The 26,739-nt window shown below is 48.0% G+C and overlaps 1 protein-coding gene across 1 annotated transcript in view; it reads right to left on the reverse strand.

Moving 5' to 3' along the window:
• The window catches only part of KIF1A (kinesin family member 1A), a 119,034-nt gene that overhangs the window by 51,579 nt on the left and 40,716 nt on the right, over window positions 1-26,739 (reverse strand). The window contains 14 exon segments of the mRNA XM_025209264.1: window positions 5,070-5,321; window positions 6,412-6,549; window positions 6,811-6,989; window positions 7,471-7,619; window positions 8,421-8,514; window positions 8,854-8,926; window positions 9,050-9,230; window positions 9,578-9,661; window positions 11,768-11,874; window positions 12,605-12,684; window positions 16,898-16,973; window positions 18,084-18,163; window positions 20,503-20,636; window positions 26,462-26,604. Coding sequence (XP_025065049.1) covers window positions 5,070-5,321; window positions 6,412-6,549; window positions 6,811-6,989; window positions 7,471-7,619; window positions 8,421-8,514; window positions 8,854-8,926; window positions 9,050-9,230; window positions 9,578-9,661; window positions 11,768-11,874; window positions 12,605-12,684; window positions 16,898-16,973; window positions 18,084-18,163; window positions 20,503-20,636; window positions 26,462-26,604 — 1,770 coding nt within the window.

Consider the following 26,739-nt stretch of genomic DNA (forward strand, 5'->3'; position numbering starts at 1 on the left):
TTGTTTCCTATTCCAGTGCATGTGAGAGACAGATCAGTAGAAAATGAAGAGCAACAATTATGGTGGCTATTGTGGAATAAGGAGCCCCAACCTATGAATTGTACATTTCAGACAGCATTGAAGTCCTGTACAGGGCCCAAGCCTTCCGCGGTCACCTGTAGAGAGACTGACGTTCCCATCTCTGACTTCTGGCCCTTCCATATGTGGAAGTATATATAACTTTGAACAAAGAGGTCAGCCAAAGGGAAAAAAAGCTGGTCACAGCTCATATTGACTTTTGGTAATTCTCCTGTCCTGCAAGCTGCACCAGCGATAACCAAATCCAGGCTGACAGGTGATCCTGGAGTGGAGATATGGCTGTAATTCACTGGAAGGTTTTGAAGCAGGAGTCCAAGCCATATTTTTTGTCTTGTTCAGGCTTTACTCCAGAACAGCCTCTGGTAACATATAGCATGTAGTTTTCTAAAATCTGCATGTATTTAACTTTCCTTCTCCAAAATGCAGACCCAGCAGGCAGCAAACCTCTCCCTGACATTAAGTCCTTGAAGCATGTTACCAATTTAACTTTTGTTGTTTGAGAAGTAAATTAGCAAGGCCAGTTGTGTACATAGTACCTCTGGCATTTCAGAACTTCTTGCAGTCAAGGATTAAGTGTGAATTAGTAGCACCCTAACCTCTGCAGGGCCTGAAAGTGTAGATGTCCAGCAGGCCTGCACTTTAACTGAGACACAGGACCACAAAGTGGATTCAGAAGTCACAAGAGAACACAGCCTGCTCTCACCCATCTGCTTTGCATAGAACCCGGGCTACTGCATTTGGAATTGTTTCTGGCTTCTCTGGGATCTTCCTGGACCACTGCAGAACAATGGTGTGGCCACCTTAGTCTGGTGGCAGCAAAGGTAAAACATCACCAGTAGGTCAGGGCCATAGCACAATGTCCTGCTTAATCAATCAGTCATTTCTGGCCACTGCTGCTAGTCAGGACAAGTGATGTGTTGACTAGCATCTCAGAACTGCTTCTACCTTGATAATGCAGATACCCTCAAAGAATGGCAGAGATCATGGTTCATGTGAGTTCCTCAAAATGCTCCTTTCCTGAGGAACCTGCCTCACCCATCTACTGTGAATAATGGAGTGACCAGATATTTGAACAAGCAGTGCCCTGGCAGTTGACAATGCAGGATCATACCAAGAACAGCTGCACTGGGATACTGCCAAATCCAGTGAGCATTTCTGGGTGGCCAGTTTGTTGTTCATAAATTCCTAAGCCCCCAAGTTTCCCCACTCAGAGTAGTGGTTTGATTCAGCTGACTTAAAATGACAATTTTGACCAAAAGGGCAATTCTAGCAAAAAGGGCTTGACCATCTACATAGGGACATCAGTTCAAGTCCTTCCATTTACATTGCAGGTGCAGGAACAAGCCTTATGGGTATATCTAAATGTTCAGTGCAGCGAACTACAGATATACCCCAAGCTTGCTGCACTGAAGTCTATGTACTGCAAGGCTGCACTGTGCTTTCCAGCTCTACATGTACTAGCTCCTGAACAAGAAGCAGCACAGTCATATTCACACATGTTGTACCTGGGCTAATAACTGCTGCCTCTCAGGTGAGCTCATCAGCCTTGGCACATCACAGCGCAAACAGAGTTCTCACAGTTTCTAGTTCCAGATGTGGCACATGCTCACCTCAGCCCTGCCTCATACTGTGTTATGTAAGCATCCAGAGAAACATATGCAACTGCAGCCTGGTCAAGCTCTCAGTAAATTAAACAGGAATCTTTCCACCAGTCTAATGGCAGTATACTGGGCTACTGAAGCCCAAGGCAAAAACAAACAGCTTTAAACCCACCTACGACTGCTCTAGGGACTGACTGCTTTCTGGCAGCATAGACTTCCTCCAGGCAGCTCTTCAGGAGAAGGAACTGCTGAAGCAGGTTGAGTTCTGGATCCTCAAGAGAGTTTGAGTCCAGTGCAGTTCTGCATGGGGAGGATAGGAGGAGATAAAGTCTGGGGCCTGCATGGGCTAGATCAGGGGTGTCAAATGCATGGCCCATGGGCTAGATCTGACTCATATTGCTGCTTTATCTAACCTGCTGGGACACTGAAAGTTGGGGGTTGTGGCTAGGGGACTGGACTGCCACAGAATCCAGGAATCTTGAGCCCCAGTTGACATGATGATTAGCAGCAGGAGTGCAAGCGAGGGCTGATAAAGCCCCAGTTGCTTTCCAACCGCTTTGTCCATTGCCAGCATCATGGCTCTATCTTCTCAGCTGCTGTGTGCCCCATACCAGAACTAGAGCTGCCACCATGGCACATAACATGCAGTGTGGCAACTGCTCCAGCTCTGGCCTGGGGCATGCAGTGCAAGATGGAGCTTTACCACATGCCCTGTTCCAGAACCAGAGCTGCCCCTGCCAACACCAAAACATGCCCCAGGCTGGAACTGGCCTGCAAGGAGCCTATGGTCCAAATCCAGCCCTGGGCACAAGTTGTTTGACAACTGGACCTAGATTATACCCAGCACTGAAGACAATCTCACTTCAACACCTGTGGGCAGGCATTTCTGTGGGAGCCACCAGAAAGCCCCATTAGAACCTGGGCCTGATGGAAAGATCTTGGAATATAAACTTGTTACGCATTCCTTGTAACTATGAAATAACAGGTGAGCTCACCTTGAAGCAGACTGAAACCAGGAAGGTTGTAGAGGAAGGTGAAAGGAGAGAGGAAGAGGGGAAGAAGGAGGGGTGGCGTGTCGCTGAAGGAAAGAGGGCGGGGACACTAACCACAAGATTGGTGAGGTGCAAAGATGGCATGCTCAGACCAAAGAAAAGCCTTTTAAAAGGAAGACAAAAGTGAAATAACCCCCAAATTTTTGCTAAGCTTTGGAGAGAGAGAGAGCCAGCAGCTAAAAAAAAAATAATAATAATAATAAGAAAGAAAGAAAAATAAGAAAGAAAAAAAAGGGAAAAAAGAAATCAAAGACAAAGGATCCAATCATAAATCAATCAAAGCACACTTCACGAGAAATGTGACCTGCAGAGCTGCTGCGCCAGAAAAGCCAATTCTGTGTCAGACTCAAAAGATTTAGAAAGATTCAAAAGGAAAGACCTCCCGGACACATCCCATAGGATGGGGGTTCATTTCAGCATTGGCTTATTTGGTACTTTGGTTTGTTTGTTTGATTTTAAAATCTCAGATTCCCCCAAGAGAAAAAAAAAGTGGAAGAACCCAGCTCTTTCGGTCTGAGGCTGCAGGAACTCTTATCCCATATCCCTCTCTTCTCTTTACTGGTCCCTTTTCCTCCCCTTCTCACTTTCATTACCTGAGTTCTATTTTCTGGAGAAGAAACTAAGCTGCCTGGTTTTTCTGCTTTCGCACTCTGAAAAAGAAGAGCCCCAAATTTGTAACTCCTAGGCCAAAATAAGAATGGTGCAAGTAGCTACAGCTCCACTGACTTGCAGCTGCTTGAACCAAGTCTGAATTTGGCCTGCAGGACAGGAGTCCAAAAGACAGCTAATGGCACAACTTCCACCTTCCCTTTGGGAAAATGACTGAAGCAAAACATCTTTCAGGTGGCTTTCTTTGGCAGAGTGAAATGGCAGCTCTCATCAGTTTCTTGAGCCCTGCAGTGCTTTACCAGAACAAGCTAGAGAAGCGCTTTTTTTCACTCACAAAAGAAAAGCTAAATACTCTTTTCCTTTTGGTAGAGCCCACTCCCACCCCTATGGGGTGGCAGGGAGCAAACTATTCTCCCTCCAGGGTTTTCTGCAATCTGCTACAGTCTGGCAGCTTGGTTTCTCAGGCCAAACATTTCTGTATGGTTCCCACACTAAATGCTGCAGGACCACAGAGAACACAACTTCTAGCCCTGCATGAGACAAAGGTAGCAAGAACTGTGGCTTTAGCAAACTCCTCTTCCACCAGAGCCCTGGCTTTTATCTTCTCAGGCCAGTTTTACTCCCCACAGCTCCTCCCTGACTCTACTGGAGGGATCCTCACCTCTGCCTGTTAGGGACAGCTGTCTGAACTACCTTCCTGCTTGCACCATCCCTTTTTCACTTAGTGCCACCCTCAGTACGCACTGGTTCTCTCCAAATTCCTCTCCTAACTATTTGAGTAGACAGATCTTGCCATTTCACTGATTTAAAGTCAAACCTTGGTCCCTCCCAATCCTTTCCAAACTAGACCAGGTAGAACCAGAGTCCCTCAATAGCCTGCTGCTCCTTCTCTTGCTGAGGCATTTCTATGACTTAGTCAAGCAAATCACGGGTGTCAGGCTTCTTGCCCACAGGGCTCCTGAAGGAGCTGGGAATTCGGCCACAGGGCAAGTGGCAGTGATGCTATCCCTGGAGCTCCCTGAGCTAACACAGCACCTCATGTACCCATAGGGGTTAATGTTGCTGCTGGTCATCCTGCTGCTGGAGGTATGTCTGGATCTGACCTGTGAGGAGCCCTGCAGTCTAGATCTGGCCCAGGGGGTCAAAAACCCCATATGTAAGTAATTCCATGATACTCAGACTGTGGTGATTTCACCATCATAAGTATATCTGCTCTCAGTCCACACAGAACTTGGCAGAAGACCATCCATTTGGAAGGACCTTTAATCATTGACAGATATCATGGGAAATTAGAACAGAAACCCAATACCAATGGAATTCTGGGCTCTGTTCTCCTCTAGGTCACCTTCATAGCAGTCTCCTCTTGATTCTAGGTCAAGCCTGTAGCATGAAAACTCTTCTCACTAAAAAAATTACTGGCTTCCAGAGGCTGCTATAGACTCTGGTATCTGCCTGTAGGCTCCATCTTTAGATATTACTCAGCTAGAGCAGCCCTTCCTATCTACAGTGGCCTCACCCACCCTCAGACTTGCAGCCCACCCTGCCCTCTTGGCCATCTCTTTATACTGTTTGCTGTCCTGGTCTTTATGGATGCTTCCATCTGTCTGTCTCCCCCCACCCCAAAGCCTGTGCAGTACATGCCCTCAACATGGGAACAGTGTCAGAAAGCAGTACTCTCGTGCGAAAGAGCTAGTTCCTTCCCAGCATGCTCTCCTAAAACCTCACCAACCTTCCTACTAAACTGAACAGGGGGGAGCGGTCGTAAAATGGATCCCGGCCATCATACAGCGGGTACTCCGGAAAGATGTCTTCCTCCAGGTCCTCCTCCTCCTCCTCCTCCTTCCCCACGTGCTGCTCGTCAGCAGGCTCGGTGATGTCGGAGTCGGGGTTCGAGAAGGTGGGGGAGGGGGTGAGATCAGCCATGCGCTCGCTCATGCATGTGTTGAAAAGAGGAGAGCTGTTGCAGCCAGAGATATCTGAACTAAGGTTAGTACAACAAGATAGAAGACAGGTTAACACCATCTATTCCACACAGAAAAGAGAGAAAGAATAGGCTTGCTTTGTCTTTTTTTCTTTTAAACCAAGGCATGTTGCTATTAAGGAGGGAAACGGGAAATAAGTCCTTCCAGTCCAATGTGTTTTAAGGGAAGCCACCACTGTTGTCAGCTAAAAAGGTTTGAAAAAGCTGGTGCGAATAACAGGAGTTCCCCAGAATTCAGCAATGCAGCAATGTAGCTCTACACCTCAGGCCCAGCCCAAAGCCCAGAAGCATCGAAGGGAATCTTCCTGCCAGTGTGAGGTGGCAGTGGATCAGGCTTTAGCTGCATAGACAGTGGTTGCAATTTTTGCCCCCCCACAACCCTCTGCCACAGGGAGATTCTCTTGAGGGCGCCTTTCAACACCTCTTAGCTGACAGCACTGTGCCCTTCCAACTGGCATGTGGAAAGCACATAAGGACACATGGTATGTACTGTACAGTACGCAGACGGATGTTCAGACGCCAGCGAACACGCCTGGGTGTGCGCACACACAAACACACATCCATGGGCGTGGAAACCAGGACAGCAAGGGTTCTCAACCTTTCCCTGTTCCACTATTCTCTGCTCCATCAGAGGCCACCCCCAACCTGCCAAGAAGACCCACCCACTTCACTGGGGCCCTGTCCCATGTGACAAATATGGGAAGGGCAGGACAGCAGTGATCCCCAGGTTGAGAGCCCGTGCCTTATGGTTCTTAGGTACAGCTTCACAGAAGGCGATGAGAAGTTTACCAATAACTCATGTTACTGGGCGCCAAAAGCACTTGGCACAGTGGGGGCCCAGAACATCCACTCTCAAGGGAGAGTGCAGAGGATGGGGAAGAGTCATTGCAGAGAAGAGGAGTTCTTTGCCATCAGCTCGCTGCTTCCTTCCACCCTCAGAAGCATCTGTCCCCACAATATTAGCCCTGGGGAGGTGACCACTCTGTGCTTACTGCATGAGTCGCCTCTGTCAAGCTACACAGTGTTTCCTCCTTTGTGGGGGCATTTGAAGTTGAGGTGCATTGAGATAAGGGAAGAACAAGGCTCTCACCTGCCAACCAGCCTGAACCACGGGAACCGGTCATAGAAGGGGTCGCCGCCAGTCACCACATTGTCACAGTCCTCGATGACACTAGAAGGCACTTCTGCCGCCCGGTCATACATCTCACGCATCAGGTCCAACCTCTGCCTGCAGCCAGGGGGAAACAAAACACCAAGGATGGGGATTGCGGATTATTCAAAAACAGGCCTGTTCTCATTTGCAGTTTGGCACTGCTGTGTGATTGCAGTGGCCAAGGGTAATGAATGTTCCAGGGCCAAATTCTCACTGACTGAAGCCCCACCCTCTGCTGGTCTTGTCCTTTCTGTCCCATGTGCACGAGACTGTTCTCAGCCTCCTTCCCAGCCTATAGCCACATGCATGGCTGTGACAGTCTCTCTTTCACCCTACCTGAGTTTCTCAAGAGTCCAGTAATGGGTTGCTCCATTCTTTTGGTCCTGCACCTCAACAGCTACGATGGTTCTTGGGAAGGGCCGTTTCTCACGGTCTTTGGCAGCATCAGGAGGCAGCAGATCAGGAGGCAGAGGTGAATACAGAGTGTCTGTGAGTAGGACAAACTGGAACTGGACCTGGAGGGGGACAAAGGGGAATCAGGGTGTGTGTGTGAGACATGCAGTGAACAGGGCTCCCCACACAATACTTCTGGGAAAGTGGCATCCCCACTGTGCAAGCTGTGAAATTCACCATGAACCAATTCCAACCTGTGTGTGAATGGATGTACTGTAACTAATTCCAGTGGACTGACACCCACTCGTTCATGCCAGTTTGAACTTAGCACGTTGTTTTTGGTATCAAAGCCTGAAATAGGGACTATCTTAAGACCTGGGTGCCTGCAGGTGCCTGGAATTGTTCCCAGCTGTGCCCACCTTGGCAGACCACACCAACCACAGGCTCAATGCCTGCTCCCAGGCCTTCCTTGTCTGGTAACAATCTGGGTCGCACAGGCCCAGCAGACACAGAGGTGGAGACACTCATTGGTCTCCAAAAATGGAAAGAAAATAATGTGGGTGCACAGTCCCAAAGGCACCAAAAGTGACAGGAAGTGCTTACTTTTTTCTTTAGCTCCACGCTAATGGCATTGGCTTCCTTCAAGAAAATGGCATTGCCCCATAGCTGGTCCCGCAGTGATGTGAACTGGTACCACTTCCACTTCCGGAAGGCCCACAAGGCCAGCTCAAACTCCCGCTCAGTCCACTGGACTGTAGAAGCAAAGAGACACGGTCACTCACTTTAGAGAATGCCCCTTACACATGCCAGTAGTAAGACCAACAATCACCTACTGACCTACATTCACACCCCCTTCACTCCATCCAGTATGTGGGGTGATGAATTCTGTTGCTAGAGCATCTAAGTTACTTCCCTTGTCTTTATTGCTTTATTAGTTTTACATCAAGAGTGTATTCTATACCAACCTTATATTTTTACTTATAGCAATTTTGCCACGAGACCTAGTGTTATTTCTTGATGTCTCATTTGTTTTCACCCTGCTTCTTGTTAATTACATGTGAAGAATCTGTCTTTAGTCTAATGGGACCTTAAAAAGCATGCAACATGTCCATCTTGTCCAAACATTGTAATAGTTATGCTTAAATTATGTATGTAGTAACCAAAGAAGATGCTGAAAATGTCTGGTGAAACCACAAAGCTAAAGGAACTGAGTTCAGACAAAGGGACTTAATATTACAGTATCTGCCTCCTCCAACCAGCATCCAAACAGCTCCACTGGTGACATCAAACACATTGCCATGATGCGATACTGCCACCTAATGTATATACAATTATTTTATAAGGGAGTGTTTCTGACTTTGTACTTTTTTCAGACTTTCACGTTAACAGACCAACCCCCTCCATTCCCCGTGTCTTCAAACATAGAAATGTGTGAATACTACAATTGACAAACAAAATTTAAGGAGACTCATCCTCTCTTTGTCTCCCACTTTCACCTCACCCCTCTTCCCCCTTCAATTTATTTCACCTGTCTTCTTTTACTAAATGCTCACCTTCATCTTCAGGCTCTTCTTCCTCCTCGTTGGCCTCAGGATAATATCTGGAATCCATTTGCTTCTGTAAAGCCTCCAGTTTACTCTCATAATCCTGAGGGGACAGTTGGAAGAAGATATAGAAATAACTCACAAACAATAACCTTCCAGATTTTGACCATCCTTTTTCTACCAGCTCCTTTGCCATCCCTTAACACTGAGAAATATTCCCCTTCTTATAGAAAACCCATCTGCTCCCTAGCTTTATTTGTTGTTATACAGGGCCTGAGAAAATACAGAGACAAATGAAGTTTCCAGTCTATGTATTGTCCTTATAACATATAGATCCTGCCCATCCACTTCAGCACAGTAGTGATGCAGTTCAAGTGTAAGCTCCAGCACCCCTTGATGGTGACTTGTGATACTTGGCTAAGCTACAGAATAAACCACATACCAGTCTCTGCTGTTCAAGAAGGTAGTTGGCTTCTTCTCTCTCCTTCCTGTATTGGTCCTCCAGCTCCTGAAGCCTAGGAAGAATCAGGAGGGACACAATGTCAAGCCTGTTTAGAGGCCCAGGACCTCATGGTGGGCTATTTGTTTTCTTTCTGTTCCACCTCTCTGCTGTTTCAACACCATCCAGGCATTCTTACCTCTGCTCCATCTCCTGTTTCATGTCAATGCCTTGTTTCTCCAGCAACTCTCGCTGAGCGAAAGCCCAGTCTACGGGCTCAGCAGGTGTCTCTGCACAGGGGGTCCGCTCCCGCTCTTGACGAGCCTGCTCAGGGTGGTTGAATCGGAACACGTGGCTCTTCCCCATAATGATGCGGTTTCCTGTCGGGGTGGAGAGAAAGGCTCTAGAATTATCCAATGAGGACTCCAGAGAGCACAGGAAATCCAGATAAACTGCAAGGGCTCTGGAGCAGGATTTCCACCAAGGAGACCTCAAGCACACAAGCTGCCTCCAAGATTTCAATATAGATGATCCCCCTCCATCATTGCAATGGTATCACTAAAGCCACCCCTGAAGAGCATGGCCCAGACACATATGCTTCTGTATGGGAGCAAACTTATGTAATGGCTCACGACAGCCTCCTTCTCTTGCCAATGCCTCTTCAGACTTCTTCCCCCTGTCACCTCCACCTCCCAGTTACGGCCCCCCACCCCAATGTGCAACCTACCGGATCGGAGGATACTGGGCTCTGTTACTTTCTTGCCGTTGACATAGGTGTCAGCCCCTTCACAAGGTTCTAAGGTTACCACAACTGCAGGGAGGACAAGGGTGAGAGAGACAAGAGGAAATGAGTAAAACATGATGTGAATGGAAGGAGGAGGCCAGAAAGGCCTTGGTCTCCTGGCTGTACTGAGAAAACTGCATGGGTAGTGCCCTTGAAGTCTAGCACAGGAAAGAAGAGTGGTTTGTTCGGCCTTTGAATACCAGCCTGCGTGGTCACAACATCCTGGAGCCCTTGCCTGATAATGCTGAGCCCTTCTCCCCATCCCCTTCACAGAGGGAACTTGTCTCACAAGAATCCTTGTAGACCCATGCAAAGGTCAGTGAGTAAGCGGGACAGCACATGGCCCTGAGGAGCGTGCACAAAGATGGGAATCTTTGGGGATCTTGGGAAATTGTTCCCTGTGCATTGATGCTGTTGTACCGCCATCTTCTGGCAGCTTCTATAACAAAAGTTTGCAGCCTTTTATTGGGAAGACAGACGGTGGGGTGCTATAAACTCTACAGCTCAGCAGTTACATGCTAGAGTTATATGCTAGAATTATATGCAGTTGTATGCCTGCTTAGTTGCTGACATAGGCTGAGCTGGTAGATGGGAGGAGAGGCAGGAAGGCAATCTCTGTCCCCAGATCCATAATAATCTTACAGGGTGTTGCTGCTAATCTGACACTGTTGCTACAGCATCTAAACTGCTCTCCTTGTCTTTATTGTATTATTGGTTTTACATCAAGAGCTTCCCTTAGGAAAGCCCTGTGGGGTGCTGCAGGCCTGGGCTGGAGCACTGGGGTGCCAACCCATTACACAGGTAGTCATAACTTTCTCCCTCCAGTAAGCCAACCCCCAACCTCAGCCACTGCTGCCCTAGACAGGGCCCACATGCTTTTGCAGGCAGAGGAAACCCACCAGAGACCTCCAGTGTGACCTCATATGTGGTCTTTGTCCTACTCTGCCAACCTAGCACCTTACCTGAAGAAGCACCAGTCCTGAATCCCCCACCACCCTGATGTACCCGCTCTGTCAAAGCACCTCAGTCCCGACCTACAGGGCCACCTGCTAACTCAATTCAGCTAAGTGGATTGAAGGTGGAGACCGTGCACGATTTGCCTCTGGTGCCACATAACTCCTCTACCTCCAGTATCAAATGGGCACAGAAAAGGAATTGGGGCTTTTCTGGTTTTCTGACTGTCATCAAAGGCCCCAGAGTGCTTCCTTCCCATGGGTGCCTAGAACATTCCCTGACATTAGCCATGATCTTCAAAAACCAGGGGCAGATCCAGAGGGGGTGCAGTGGCATGGCTGCACCCCCTTCCAGATTGGATTACACTGTGGAAGCTCCACAGGCTTTTTTTAACATCTCCGATGGTAAGAGTCTCCCTCCTTCCCCTCAATGCTCAGAGGCAGGTCCCCTCCTCTCCCCTTTCCTCATCTGCTGCTACTGCTTTTCCTATTGTCCCAGGAACCAGGGAAGCTCCAAAAGCATTTCTGCCTGCTCCAGCTGGGCTGTGCAGGGGTGGGCTTAGCTGGGAACAGTGACAGCAGCAGAAGCGATGGGTAGGTGGGTTCCCCCTTCCTGTGACTGCTCCTGGGGAGACCAGGGAGGGTGGGGGAATGCACCCCCACTCACTTCTGCTGATACCACTGTCCCTATCCCAGCTGAATCCAGCCTCCTTGTAGCCTGACTGGTGCTGGCAGGAGAAGCTCTGAAGCAGTGGGGAAAGCAGTAGGAGCAGCTGGGGGAAGGGGAAGGAAGAGGATGTGCCTTTGAGCATGAAGGGGAAAAGGGGGATTGTTATCCGCTTTGGGGATTTAAAAAAGTTCCCAGAGGCTCTAGCATCACAGTGTGACCATGATGGTTGGGGGGAAGTGGGGGGGAAGTGAGCCTGACACTCAAAGAGATAGGTGGAGATGGCACAGGCTGTTCTGTGAAGGCTGCATTTTTCTGTGTGTCTTCAGAAGCAGGGAGAGAGGGAGTCCTTTTTCCCACCTGCGACAGGTATCAGCACAGCTGGCCTCATGAACCTAGCAGGCAGCTGGAGCACCCCTGCCTGGCAACATGCAGTAGGAGCCAGTGTGAGGTGAACTGAAAGGAACAAAAAAAAAAAAGCGCAAGCATGTTGGGTTCTTTGCATGGAGTTACCTTCACCACTAGTCTTCATGTTGCTTCGGAAAATGCAATGTTCTTCCTTAATAAAATGTCCGCTGAGGACAATGTCTTGCCTCCTCTCTGCATCCTCTCGGCCGACCCTGCAGTAAAGGCACAAACTTAGTAGGTTCACTGGTAGCAGGACCTCAGGCTTTCAGGATCCTGGAACAGGTCGTCTGATCCACAGACTATGAAAGCCACCAGGAGTCTTTCCATCAGGCCTCAAGAGAGCCACAGTGCACAGGCAGGCGCTCCTCCCACCCCAGCACACAGGCAAGGCAGCACAGTGCACAGGCAGGCCATAGTGCATAGGCAATGCACAGAAGTTGCTATGGAAATGCCTGTCTTTTAATATGCAAACAGATGGTGGCACAGTGGCTTCTGATTCCCCTCTTGAAAATCATAGGAGGTTCTCAGACCACCTACCTTCACAGTACACATGCGGTTGTTTGGGGAGTGGGGAGAGGCTTCTGCAGAGGGGAGTCCTGAGCTATGCCCAGGATGGGCTACAGCACGGACCCTGCTCAATAGGAACAGCCCTGCTCAGCTCTTATTCACAGCACACTCCACTCAGTCCACACAAATGGATCCATCAGGCTTAGCTCCAGGTCACTTCTGGAAGGCAAGCCTAGCTCAGTGACCCAGCAGACAGCAGGGCTATAGATGGGAGCACATCACAGATGGCTTAATCATCTGAGCTCAAGGGGAAGACGGCTGCGGATTTGCTTTATCAGGGAATTGAAGGGTAAGTGGGGAAAGGATCCCACACGCTGGCCTAGCTCTGGCCTCACTGTCACTGGGGCCCTGCTGATGGTATGGTTATACCCTTACCTGGTAATTCCATCCTTAATGTAGTACAGAAGGCACTCAGACATCAGTGGGTCCTCGTTCAGGTTGACCAGGTGGGGTGTCTACAAGTGAGGGAAAGAAATAATGACACAGAGAGGTTCAGAGCCACTGTCAGCAGGCTGAGCGGGGGATGTGCCAGCTGGGCAATGACAGCCTTGCATCGCAATGGGCTGTTTTGCTAGAAGAAACATCCACTCCCACCCCTGCGCACATCAGAAAAAGAACATGCTGGGCAAGGGGCTGCTGAGAACCAGGGGCCTGGCTCCCCGCAGGGGGGAGCCTAACTACTTTAAAAGTATCTGAATTCATGAAGTCTCACAAATGCTTGGGAAACAAAGGCATAGCAAAACTAGGGCTCTGGTGCTCTCTGCCCACACCTCTCTTTTCATGCCCAGGAGGTGGACCATGCCACCCCAGTCAGAATGGCCCCAATTCACACCCATTTTTCACAGTGTTAATGAGTGTTCTAGATAGGCCAGGCCAGAAGGAAATCAGGTCTGTTCCGCACTGACATCATTTCCCCACCTGGCATGGAAAGTCTGAAAGGAAATTGGCTCAGTTGTTTAATACCTTTTGCAGCCCAGCAGTAAAAGCCAAGAAGCTCATGTCTGCCTTAGGGGCACAGGCAATGCTGCTCCTCAGCTGAACCTAGTTTCTGTGCTAGCACCGAGGCTTCTGAAGGCACCAACCCATGGTTCTTTATTCAATTACCAGCACCCCTGGCAGAGCCAGGAGGGAATTTGTCTGTGCCCTTTTTGGGGGGAAACTCACACAGCTATAACCTCAGGAGTAGTCACTCATGGGAGAGTGCTGAAGGTCACACCCACCACAAAATCAGTCTGAATGACATGCTTAGATGAACAGAAACAGTTCCTCATGCAAGAGTGGACAGGCAGCACGCACAAAAGGGGTGGAAGATTTGTTTAACAGCAGATGAAGATCAGAGGCCTCAAGCTATTCCAGATTTTTAGGTGGATTCTTCCGGGGGGAAATCTTAGTCCCTGCCTCTCAGGGAGGGAGCAGCCAGATGTGCAAGGAGAAAGGCCAGATTACTAAACTCCTCTGCCAGCTGGGAGTAATGGGTGCCAGACTGTGTCCTCTGCATCCTCTGTGCAATCCAGGACAGCGTAATCCCAGTATTCAATGTCCTCACTACTTTCCTCCTCCACCAAGCAAGCTCCTCCCATTGTCTCCTTTAGAACTTTCCACTTTTCAGCCTGGGCTAAACTGATCCTTGTGGCTTCTGCTTAGCCTTGGTCTCTGGACCTAGTTTGGGGAGGACTGCTGAAGTGACAATGAGGAGGCATGACATCCATTTTGATTTAGGGAAGCTCATGCAGAAAGGAGACTGGCCTGACTGCCATTAAATGAATGAAAAGCAGGAGGGGAGATGAACATTACCTAGGAAAAAAGTGGAGACAGCCAATGGGCAAGACTGTTCAAACCAGGTGTATAACATTAACCTCCTAACTGCAACTGGGCCTAATTTACAAAGTCCTGAATGCTAAACAACTTCTCTTGATTCTGTGGCTGCTTCTGGGTGCTCAGCACTTTTGAAAATTACATTGCTTATTTCAGGTCACAAATATGCCTGAATATGGTTACGCACCAAGTATTAGAAACTCTCTTTTGAAAATGGCCATGTTTCTCTCTATCTATCTAGTTAAACATCGAATGGGAACATGTTGCCTTGGTAGCTATCCATCTACAAGCATTACTTACATGGTCTCCTTCCTTTAGCATCTGGGCATCTGATCTTTGATGGTGTACTTATTCTCATAACATCTCCAGAAGACAGGGTAGTTCTCTTATATTCATGCTATTGATGGCAATCAAAACTAAGCGACTTTCCCAGTGTCACACATACAGTCTGTGACAGAAAAGGTTTCCTGCTTCCCACCCCAGTGCCCTAACCATTAAGACAGCTCTTCCTTTCTGACCTCAAACTTCCCTTTCCTCAATATCATCCTATAGAACAGCTTGGTTCTAGACAAGAGGGTATCGTTCCTTCTTCCTACCTTCCTCAATTGGGAGTGGATTATCTGATCCAAACAGGAGTTTGGGGATCACAGCTTTCATATGTAGGGAAGAACTTGGAACCACAAGAACATTGCAAGAGAGTCTTGCAGGAATATAGATAAGCTTACAAGACTCTACAGGAGACATCGCATTGACCTGCCAAAGCTACCACATGCAGAATCCCCACTGTTCCCCAGAACACTTCCCCCAAACCTGACTGGTCAAGTGAACCAATCCAAATGGCATAGAAGAGGAGGTAGTAGAATAGGGTAGAACACAATCTCTTCTCCATGGCGCCAGCTGGCATAGGCAAGCAATTTGCCTGTGTGCAGGAAGAGAGCTTTTCTGCTCCTCCAAATGTTTTATAGTCAAGCTCTTAATAATAAGCACATACCAGTGCAGAACCCAAGCGAGTTAGAGGCAAACATACAATAGCCTGAGTCAGCACAAAATTCTGTCACTTCCTCCTTTTTCTAGGATGCTAGGATGATTTTGGGCCTCTCCTGAACACAGGCACTCATGCATTTGCCTTAGGATCTGGGCACATGACCATTAGTGCTGAGGCCATGAAACTCTCTTAGCTGGTACCGGCACTCAAGATTTGCAACCACAAGTGGCGGGGGGGTAAGTGCATTAACTCCATTTCTACCAAATCCCTCAGGAAAGTGACTGATCAATGGAATATAATAGAGCAAATATCTTCATTCTTTTTCCTCTCCTCATGCTGGGTTTGCAAATCTTTCAAAGCCAGGTTCCTTGGCCACCAAATGGAGAATTCAGGTAGGTTTCTACCACAGAGTAGTTTAGAAAATATTAACTAGGGAGCCACTCAGATCATTACAACTTTGCTCTTCAGACCAACCTGCTTGGGGGAATATACCCCCACACTCTCTAGGCAAATGTCCTGGGGCTTAACAGGCAGCAGCTGAACAATAAAAATGAACAAGAAACAACTCGAATATGCAACAAAAAAAACATTATAATTATGATCATCCAAATGAATGAAATAAACCACATCCATGACTCAGTGCCCAAGTGGGATTCCATGTATGCAGCCCAGGGCTCCAAACTCATTCATGTGCTCACCGGTGACACACAGGTATGCTGTATTAAGAACAGTCCTTCAGTAAGACCACTTGGTCAATCCAACCATCAAGAACCCTATAATTCTGCATGCCTCAGCTGCTTCCCTGGCCTGCTCTACCACTGGTAGGACTTAGCCAACAGTATGGTCTTCTTCCTTGGATCTTTTAAGTGTAATTTAACAAGCTCTTCCCTTGTCTTTACAGCCTCAGGACATTAACAGTGCCCTCATCCCCCTGCTTTACCTGTGGCGAGTTAGAGTGTTCTTGGTGATTGAGGCAATGTGCCTGGTAGTTTTGTGACAGGGTTGTTTGTACAGTTGTACCAATAAATTAGACAATCACTTGTCTAGGATGGTTAGATAGGGATGATCCTGCCATGAGAAGGGGTTGGACTAGATGACCTCCTGAGGTCCCTTCCAGCCTTACTCTTCTATGATTCTATGTTCCATTACAAAAAACAGTGTTTCCAGGCTTAACAACATAAACTGGAGGTTGTAATTGTGATAATTGTTTGGATGACCAATTATTAGCAAGAATGTACAATGCAAAGTGCCCAGGAGTAGCCCAATATTGCACCAGATCTTGGTGATAGGTTTCTTTGCTGCAGCTACCTCAATTATAATAATACTGGTGTCTCTCTACCAGTTCATTAGGGATAGAGCCAGTATACCACAGCATATTAGGGCTTTAATTAAGGCCTTGCTTACATACTCCATGGACGGCAAACTGAACCTAAATTCTCTAGCAAGGAATACCTGGATTCTGCAATTGTCTAGAGTGACCAGCAGGACAATCTAAAATATTTACATTGAAAAATCAAGGTTTGTAATGAATTGCATCTAAAACCCAATCAGATCCTGATTGCTGCAGTCGCTTGCATCTTTTATATTAATTACTCTATGTGCGAAAGGTGTGGCAGGGAATTTGAGGTCAGGAAGAGAAAATGACCTGTCGATTTCTAATAAAACAACCAGCAATGAAACAATGAACAGGGCTGATTACTGAAGTGTCACCTTCATGTTTCAGGTATCACAAAACACATAGATGGAGCGAGTCACACTTCTCAGAGCAATTTACCAGGGAAAAATTTGTAATACGCTATATGCCACATAGCAGATACATGCTAAAAAGGATCCGATGTGCCTAGAGGAAGGTATTAAAGGAACCCTACCTTTTTAGGAGAAAACACACCCAGAGTCCCTCCATCTTCCCTCATGGCCACGCCCATCTCTGCAAGCAAAGCTTCCCTGAATAACAAAAAAAGCAAAAACCAGTCAAACCAGCCAGTGTTTTCAGTTTGCATTACATCTCTGCCTGGAAAACCCAGCAGAAATCAGCAAAGGGTTACCTACTCCTCTGTGTAGAGTGTGTCATTGCCTCAAAGAACTCTTGGTCCAACTTGTGACAAGTGCAAGTAACCAAGCACAGGAGGAGCAGGGGGGAGGAGTGGACGGGGGTGACAAAGACCCCCAGGCTAGTTCTATGTAGTACCCAGGACTGGGGGGGCCCTGCTCTCTAAGTGTCACTGCTATCATCATCAACAATTTGATTAGAAAAATTAAATTGATGAACAAGGTCTACTAAGGAAATCAGTAACACCATTTCCTGGCAGCCTGCTAACAGAAAGCAAACATGACATTTAGGATGAATATCAAATCTACCTAGTGTCCTCTACAAGAGGATCTCAGTGCACCTTATATACATTAGGAGTCTAGGACACAGCAGGAAAGGGATGTTGTAGCAATCCCATTTTGCAGAGCAAAAGAAAATGAAGCACAGAGAAATTAAATGATGACTTGTCAGAGGCCTGTGCCAAAGCTGGGTCTCCTGACTCCAAACAGGATACCTCAACCCCCAAAGCTGCCAACTCTCCCTGCAGAAGACCTGATGTACTACATTGAAAGTACATCTGGATGGACTTTGTTTTCTCTTTCTCTTATCTCATTCACTTCAACAATGCATTTGACCCAGTATCTCTTCCAGCTTGTGGAAATGGGCTGGTGGTGAGACTCTAAGGACTTGGTCCAGCTCCATATATACCCCAGAAGTGATCTTCCCAGTGCAGTGGGACCCCCCCGCCAGCAGATCATAGCTGGGTCTATGCATCATCCCCTGCAGGAGTCACTAGTACAGGGGAAAGGAGTTCCAGGGACATTATTGAGAGAGCTGGGCCATGGCCTGGTGTTCTTCGTATCCCAGCTTTTCCTGGGCTCCCAAGTCTCTGTAACCTGCCCAGGCAACTGAACTGGGGCCTGCAAATCCCATCAGAGGGGAGGCAGAAAGGTGACTAAGTCCTGAGCGTGAACTGGGCTCTATGAACAACTGGCTCTTGCAAATTCCCATTGCTGCCCATGCACCTCTCCATGCGGATTGCTTCAGTCCTCCGCAACTTCTCTTCCCAGGTCTCATTCAGCTCAGCAATTATCTTCTCGGTTTCCTGAGGAGTGGAGGTAGAGGTTAGTATTTTATTAATGCCACTGCATTTGGTGATGTAGCTGCATAGGCTCTTTAGGCCTTACTCTGTTCTGCATATGTGAGCAGCACAGCATCACAGGCATTTATACACATACATTTTCATGCCTGGACATGCCAGAGAGCCAGCGCATCAATTAATCAAGTATCAATTAATCAAATCTGCTCTGCATGCAAGCTGATGTGCATGGCACTGCATTGCTTACAGTTGTATAAGTGGCGAAGTGTGCATCAGCAGGGAGAAAATGGTGGTGGTGTGCTTTTCAACTAAAACACCTTCTGTATATTTTAGTTCAAAAGCAGACCACCACCATTTTCTGTGTGCTGATACACATTTTGCTGCTAATACAACTGCAAGTGACACAGCACCAAGTGCTTTTCAAAGCACCTAGTTCTGCAACACTTTTATGTGTAAAAATGCCCCACATGTTAACTTGCATTACTTCAGGGTGCTACATGATGTACCCAAATGAGGCACTGCTTGGTCTCCTGCCTAGAAAGAGTGAACCCCAGTTTCAGTCTGGCTTAAATGGTGCACAGTGATGAGGCAGGTTAAGAGGGTTTTTTTCAACAAGGTCTCCTGGTCATCACCATATTTACAGACTCTGTGGGCCAGATCCTATTCTACCTACTAGCTGCCTAAGTGGGCTCTGGAATTTAGGCATGATCCTGTTACATCATGCTCATATCCCTGAAAAATAGTTAATGCACAAGCTGGGGGGGCGGGGTGTGGGGGGGTGCTTTTTGTGACTTAGCCTTAAGATGATGGCATATTATACAAGTAACAATGTTAAGGACTTTTCAGAGTCTGATGCAGGATGGAAAAGTTAGATATTAGATGGACTAGAACCTGGCAATGCATTAGATGGACTTGTAACCCGGAGGTTACAAGAAATAATGGCCACAAGCTTAGCAGAGAGCAGATTTAGATTGGACATTAGGAAGAACTTCTTTACAGTTAGAGTGGCCAAGGTCTGGAACAGACTCCCAGGGGAGGTGGTGCTCTCCCCTACCCTGGCGGTCTTCAAGAGGAGGTTAGATAAGCATCTAGCTGGGGTCATCTAGACCCAGCATTCTTTCCTGCCTATGCAGGGGGTCGGACTCGATGATCAACCCTAACATCTATGAATCTATGAATCTATGAATCTGGCCTGTTGGTTGGGAAAGCAAGGGACCAATAGGTCATATTAGTCCTTGCCATGACTTTGCCTCCTTCTGGCTTCATGCTAAGCATCTTGTAGCAGCTTTGAAGCACCCTTATTTCTTAATGCAGAGGATACTCAGCACCTCATGGAAGGCACTTAATGCCAGACTGGACTGTATCCAAAAGCCTCTGAGCCAGCATTGGTACCAACACCAGCAAAACTTCAGGAATACTGACTTCATTACACATAATGAAAGAGCCACCAACGGAAGCACAGCACACAGCACACCACTTCCTATGGTCCCGGTGGTCTGAGAGCGTGGTAAATAACATAAACAAATAAAACCACAAGCCAAGCCTTTTCAAAAGTACCCAGCAATTCTGGAAACCTCAATATCCAGTTGTAACACCTCTAAGAGGCCTGACTGTCAGGAAACGATGAGCCCCTGACTTCAGAAAAATCATGACGTTAAAATCCCAATCTTCAATAGGTCCAGAGTTGGACACTGAAAATCACTTAGCCTCTTTCGAAACTTTTGGCCTAGAAATTTAGGGCCAGATTCTATTCCACTGATTCAGGTGCTTAAGTGGACTTAAATACCTAAAAGTTTGATCCTATTCCACCCTGCTCAAGTCCCTGAAAACCTGTGAACACAAGAAGTGGGTGGACCCTCCTCTCTGCTTTTTGTGATTTAGTCTTAAGGCTGAGATGATGCTATGTTAGAAGAGTAGCAGGAAGTAGCTTGAATGTTGACCTGAGCATGATGCAAGAGTATCCATTTAGGCTCTGAATAGGTGGAATGGGATCCAACCCTGAGTGTTTGGAAGATTTCCTGGATCCTTGATGAAAGTCCAGAGATTATAATGTTTTGGGACTGCATCCCATGAGGATGTTCCTTTTTATAACAGACTTTTGTTTCTCATTTTATGACTTCATAGGAAGCTGAGCCTGCAGGAGAGCATTTCTGGGAAGTCTTCTCCTCAGTGCCCACCCAGAAGACGGGCAACAGGACCTGTGTTTCTCTGATTGCTGGGCCCACATTCAAACGCCACCACAGATGTGTAAAATAGGTCTGTTTGGAGGTCATTGCTTTTCCGTTCCCCACCCCCATTCAGCATAACACTTGACATGATAACCTGAGGAATTCTGCAGCTCTTACCTTCAACCTCTCAATGGCCTCTTCGCTGCCTGGAGCAAACATGATGCGTTCATGGAGGCTGGCGACAGAGGCAGCTCGGCTGGACAAGGCTGACAGTGAGGAGGAGGGACTGATCCCGGCGATGGCGTTGGTCACTGTGGAGAGATTGTCAGGGCGTTGACTCAGTTCTGCCACTCTATGGTTACTGTTATTGTTCTCAAAGTCGGACACATCTATGGGCAGGGAAGGAGAAGCAGAGGAGAGGGGAAGACACACAGACAGGAAGAAGGAAGAGAGAGGTAGACAAAAGAAATGCAGTTGGGAAATAGTGACAAGATATGGTAAGAAGAGAGTTGGAAATTGAAGACATACACACAGATGTACACAGCTGCACAGGCCGGCATCCAGATAAAGAGCACTCATACCACCTCCACCCCAGCGGCAGCACTCACCTCACCAGCCTAGCCATTCTCAGAGCTGGCACGTTGTGCTGCATCCCCAGCTTTAAGGAGGCATGGGGTGTAGGGAGCTTAAACACCACACCCAAGCCATTCTCTTTCCCCTTGCTTCCTGGAGGTAGAGCAGGGCAGAGACCCAGAGAATATTGGGGTTTAAGGCTCGATTTTCCAAAGGCCTCTGCTCCTACCTAGGACCCCTAATGGTCTTATTTAAAAAGAAAAAGTTTCACGGGGGGCTGAGTTAGCTGGAAAATCTCTTGAGGGCAGGAACTGTCTCTTTCCATGTTTGCAGAGTGCCTGAGCAGAATGGGGCCCTGGTCCACTGCTATGCAGAACTGAAACAATGATAATAGTAACAATAAGGGCCACAGGGGATGTGGAAAGCCCAGCCTCATCCTTTTCTTCTAAATCCAACCTGCCAATCAGTCTGTCCATGTTTATGCCATCTGTACCCATTTTCCTCAATGCTGTTTGTGTGACTTGTGTTTTGTTCCCCTGAATATCTGGGGAGCAGCTTCTAGTTGTCCAAATATAGGAATCCAAGTATGAAAGAGTCCATGCAGACTGGCAGTATTCACTCAACTACCCTGTGTCGATTGGGTTTGTGAGATTGCGTGCAGGAGTGTTAAAATTCCACAGGGAGAACCTAAGATTCAATGGTTTCCAACCAGATTGTCACTCACAGAGGGATAGAGGATGAAGAAGTAACAGAAATATCCCTTTGCCTGGGGACCTTGGTCACATGCTTCAGTCTCAGGACATGGTGTTTACTGTGAGGGCAGACACTGGGGTAAAGTGGGGGCAGGAGGAGAGGCATGACAGATTCCCTATGGAATTGAAACAATAGAATAGACCATTGCAGGTGCCAGTGCAATTAATCAATCATCCAATCAGACAACAGAGACTGTGACCAATGACAAATTCAATGGGATATCTACATGTTGCGAACTCTGATGAGAGCCATGGACAGTTTGTTGGTCTCTATATACTCACATTATTTATCTGTAGACCCATTCTGGATAACAGAAAAGCTTGTAGAAATCCTGGTCACTTTGTGGACAACTTGCAAAGATGATACAAAACTAAGCCTGACATATCACCTGCTCACAATGGCTTTAAGCAACAGTGTTCACCCTGGGACTGTGCCATATGATCTCAGTGCTGGCACATCAGGGCTGTCATCCACACTGTACATCAGTCTGGATACATCTGATGACCTTTCATTTGTTTGTTAGAATGAGTTTAATATTAGCAAATGAAATTGTTTCTGATAAAGGTGTGGGGTGAAGGGTTAAGATGGGGTCAGTGTATGGACCTGCCTAAACTTAGTACACAAACCAATCCTCAGACTGGTAGGGAAGTTCTACAGAGTCTCTGAAATCTCTGGTATGGCCATATCAATGGCTATAAGGGGCAAAGACACAAAAAGAGAGGGATACTTGGGAGGTTAATTCTGTCTGGACAGGCTGTGAGAAAGACCCTGGTACAGTTTGAGCCCCAGCATGGTCTGAACTCCTTCTGAATTGCCAAGATATGATTTTCCTTATATTATAAATATGTCCTATGCATTAGACATCAACAGCCTGGTCAAATGCCATAGAGGAAGGGCCTGCTAAAGCCATCAAAGAGGAACATCCTGGGGGTTTTGTGTCTTGTTGTAGGCAGGTAAGGGTTAATATTAGTTGGCTGTTGGAGTGGACAGAGTTAACTGAAGCTTTAAGAGTCATAACCGGAGAGGGGCTGAGCATGGCTCCAGCTGAGATGCAGGTGCTCAGCCTCTCTGAAAGCCCTTAGAATAATGACTGGCTGGGGAGCCTGGCTGCCACAGCACAGCCATGCATTTCCCCTGCCCCCAAGATCCCAGCTCCTTGGACACTAACTTCGTAGAGCTCATGGAGCTCATGAAACACTTTTAAGAGCTTTTACTCCAACTTGGCCCCCATTTGCTCATGTCTGACCCTACCCAATCTGCTGGGACACTGGGGACAGGCCTTTCATTTCTGCCCTGCCCAGAGAAGATGCCCCCTCTGTGGTCTAGGCAGTACTGACTCCAATGTTGGCTCCTCCAAACTTCTTGTTTTCCTTCAGCCTTGCAGCCTGATCACAGCCACTGCTTGCTCATAGGTCTGAGGGGTAGGTTCACCCTGATTTACCCCTTCACAGGCTGGGAAGCCACATTCTGGCCCTCATGATAAAAAAAACTCCCAATGCACATTGAGGTTCCTCTGTGAGGGGACAGGGACAATGGGACACTGATAGACAGGCTAGGAGGTGCCATCAGAACACAAATTATGCTTTTGGAGCCAGGATTTGGTTCACGTTGTCTAGATTTTCCCTGATTTCCCTCAAACTTTGCCCTGGCAAACCTAAACTTTCAAATGGCCCACACAGCTGCACACAAACACAAAGCACATTGGGCTCCCTCACACAGCCGACTACGCATAGAGACATGCTTGCTTGCAAAGGTTAAAGAACAGGGAAGATAGGCAGAAAGACTTCTTCAGTGACATGGGCGTCAGCTGAGCAATCAGGAGTCAGAAGGATCCATCTTCCTTGTCATTCCACCACCTCCAAAAGAAGCCCCCATCTAGCAAGAGGGCACCTAAGAAGTCACAAGCAACTTCCCTTCTCAGTTACACATCCCTGAGAAAAGCAAAAGTCACACAAGCTTCTTCATGACAGCATCACCTTATCTTCCTTCAGTGCTGGATGTCATCTTCCCTGTTTCTCTACCTCAACTGGGTCTCACACACAATCTTGTCAACGGTTGCTACCAGACTTCCTGCTAACGTCTCTTCTTCTGATTTTATTTCCACACAGTTTCTCCCACCAACCTCACTGTGCTGGATGCCTTTCCCAACTGGTTTTCCAAGCCTTCACCCTGTGCTTCAAGGCCCCCTTGAAAATTAGAGGACAAGCCAGACTGCAGCCGACGCAAGGTCCATCTAGCCCCATATTCTGTCTGATGTCAACCAGCAGCAAAACGCTTCAGAGATTCACAGCTTCTGTTATGCTCACCACAAGTCTACCTGTATTTACACCAGCTTAGGGTCTAGGCCTCGGTGTTTTCCTCACTTGCCTCTGCCTCATTTGAGGTCTCAGTCACTCACTGCTCTAGCACTACTTTCTGAGAGGAGATGGGGCTGACTGTTCTCCCATTGTCTTTTGTGGGCAGTGCCCCTGAGCAGCTCAAATGCAGGACAAACCAAGCCCCCTCTTGTTACATCTTTCCTGTCAGGTTAGTAATACAACCCAACCCCATTGGAAACCCTAGCTTAGGCCATGTGCCCCACCTCCTGCAAGTGGGGAGGTGAGAAAAAGCTGCTGCCTTCTCTTTCTACAATGCAGGTCCTTGCTGGCTTTCAAGCTTCCTCGTTTTCTTCTCAGTCGTGCCATTTGTTGTTTGGCAGGCAGCCCACCTCACCACGGCTTGTTCAAAGGCCCTCTCTAGGCAGGCACAGAGCCTGCAGGAGCAGGGACTAGGCACTGCTTGATGTTACCTAGAGTCCGCTCTAACCAGGGACAGCAGGCCAATCTGCCTTCTCCTAAGGGGAGAACACCTGCATCTGACGTGTCTGCCTGCAGGCATGGGAATCCCGCTCTGCCACACACGAATTCTGAACAAATCAACGAGGTGAGGTTAATTGACCTGCACTATTTTATCATCCACTGTTGGTTCCTTTGGGCCCACAAGAAGAGAATTGAGGGCTCCAGTTCTCTGACTGACCATTGTGGATTCTAGCTATGCCATTAGACCATGTGGCTGGTTGGACCCTTAGCAAGGCACAAAGTGCAGGACTCTCAGCATGCGAGCAAAAGCCAGAGAGCTTTGTCAAGTCCAACCACAAGTGACCCAGTTCAGTGCTCCTGTTGATCCTGGGGCAACCCACAGCAGGCTTGGGGCTAGGTCACCCATCACACTTGGTGCCATTTGAATGGCATCTTTGACATTTTTTTACCAGACGCATGAAGGAGATGACTTGGTGCCTGTAGTCAGGTTCTTTGTCAGCAAAACCAGTATCCAAATCAGTATTAATCCCAGTCCCAGCTCAAGCAGCAACAGCGGCAGAAGCAGCAGGAAACATAGATACAGCATGGAGAAAGAGTCCTGGGGAGCAAATTTAGAAAACCAGTTGTCCTGGAAGTTTTGGAGGGGAGTACGCTGTGTGTGGGTTCACTTAGTAACCCCTCACCACAAGGGTCGATGGGCTTGAAACCACAGCAAAGGCACTGGAGGGAAGGCAGCTGGTGGCCTCATTTTAGCTTTCCCCCAAATGGAGCTACTCAGCACCATGTTCACAGCCTGGGATGCCTCCCCTTTTCTCTAGTTGATGGGGGCTTGGGTGGAGAACAATGCATGTTCCTCTGAGTCTTCCTCATGCCTCCCTAAGAGCACCTTCCTCTGCATCACCCTCCAGAGCCTCTCAAGGCAGGCGGTGCTGAAGAGACTTGTAGACTTGACAGAACAATCAAGCCTGCTACACCCACACATAGGCCTTCTCATGGCACTCCCCTGGCAAGGAGGTTGCTATGCCAGCACAGGCACTTGCATGACAGGCCTCCTTCAATCAGTCTGTCTACCATGGAGCCAGGGTCAAAGTCTTTACAGCTCTGTGGACAGGGTACTGTGGGTTAAATTTTTCTGCTTGGTGTTGGGCTCAGTCATCACTCCTTCTCCTGGACCATCTCTTAAAAGTGGAGAAGGGCAGTGCCTACTGCCTACACAGCACAGCTGTGAGAGTGAACACATTTCCAATAGCCAGGACCTCGTTGAATTGCTCACTGGCTATTGGATCCCTTTCCCCATGCTGTACTTATGTTCCTTCGCTATGACTGAGTCTTTCAAAAGCAGTGAAACAACACAGAATACCAACAATGGGAAATACACACATTTAGATCCTCCTGGAACAGGGTTAGCTAAGAGAGAGAGGAAGAGGGAGTAGGGAGGAAGACAAAGAAAACAGAACAAGAATAGGTTCATCGGTATAAAAATAAGAAACAGAGGCTGAGGAGAATGGTCTTCAGGTCAAGAAGAGCCAGGACATGGACCTTGCCTTGAGGATAGTGCCCTGGAGTCACACAGGTAGCACTCCCCTAGTGGAGACTGGCTCATGTGCTCTTCCATGGGTGAGACTGACAATGCAGAGAAGGAAGCTGTGCCTATGGTGCCACGGCTGGGTTGGAGATTAGGTCCATGACCAGAAGTGGCTGGTGCAGACTGAAGTCCCCAGGACAAGGGTAGGCAGGCACTTGCAAGTGCCTTCCTGGTAACAGGTGGGGATTTTACCAGCAAGTGCAGTGTCTGAGAGAGGAGCTACAAGGTGCAAGGAATACAGAGAATGGAGATGCCTTGGTGGCGTAATGTTATTACACAACACGGCAGGGGATGAGGATGGCTGGAAATTACTGGACAGGAAATGGAATGGCCCTGAATGCTGATCCTGTCCCAGCCCATTAAGTGCCATTCTGGGGACTCCACCCTGCTCCTCCTAGGTCCCAGCTGAGAGCACAGAAGTACATACTGTCAATGATGTCGCCAAGACCCTGGGCGTAGAGCAGGTCTCTCAGACGAGCCACCTCATCCTTCAGTTCCCTGATTAACTTGTTGTTAGGATCCTCATTAATGACGGCATTGCATCGGATCTGCTTGGCACGATCAGCATACCTGCAGAGAGTGGACACAGTCCAACAGCTGGGGAGAGCAGCCTGTGCACAACTGGCAGCACTGCACTGAGGCACAGGCCAGCATGAGCCAGTGCATGTGGCACTGGACTTGGATGCAGGGGACCGGAGCACCCAT

The sequence above is a fragment of the Alligator sinensis genome, unplaced genomic scaffold, assembly GCF_000455745.1.
Source record: "Alligator sinensis unplaced genomic scaffold, ASM45574v1 scaffold237_1, whole genome shotgun sequence".
Taxonomy (NCBI): domain Eukaryota; kingdom Metazoa; phylum Chordata; order Crocodylia; family Alligatoridae; genus Alligator; species Alligator sinensis.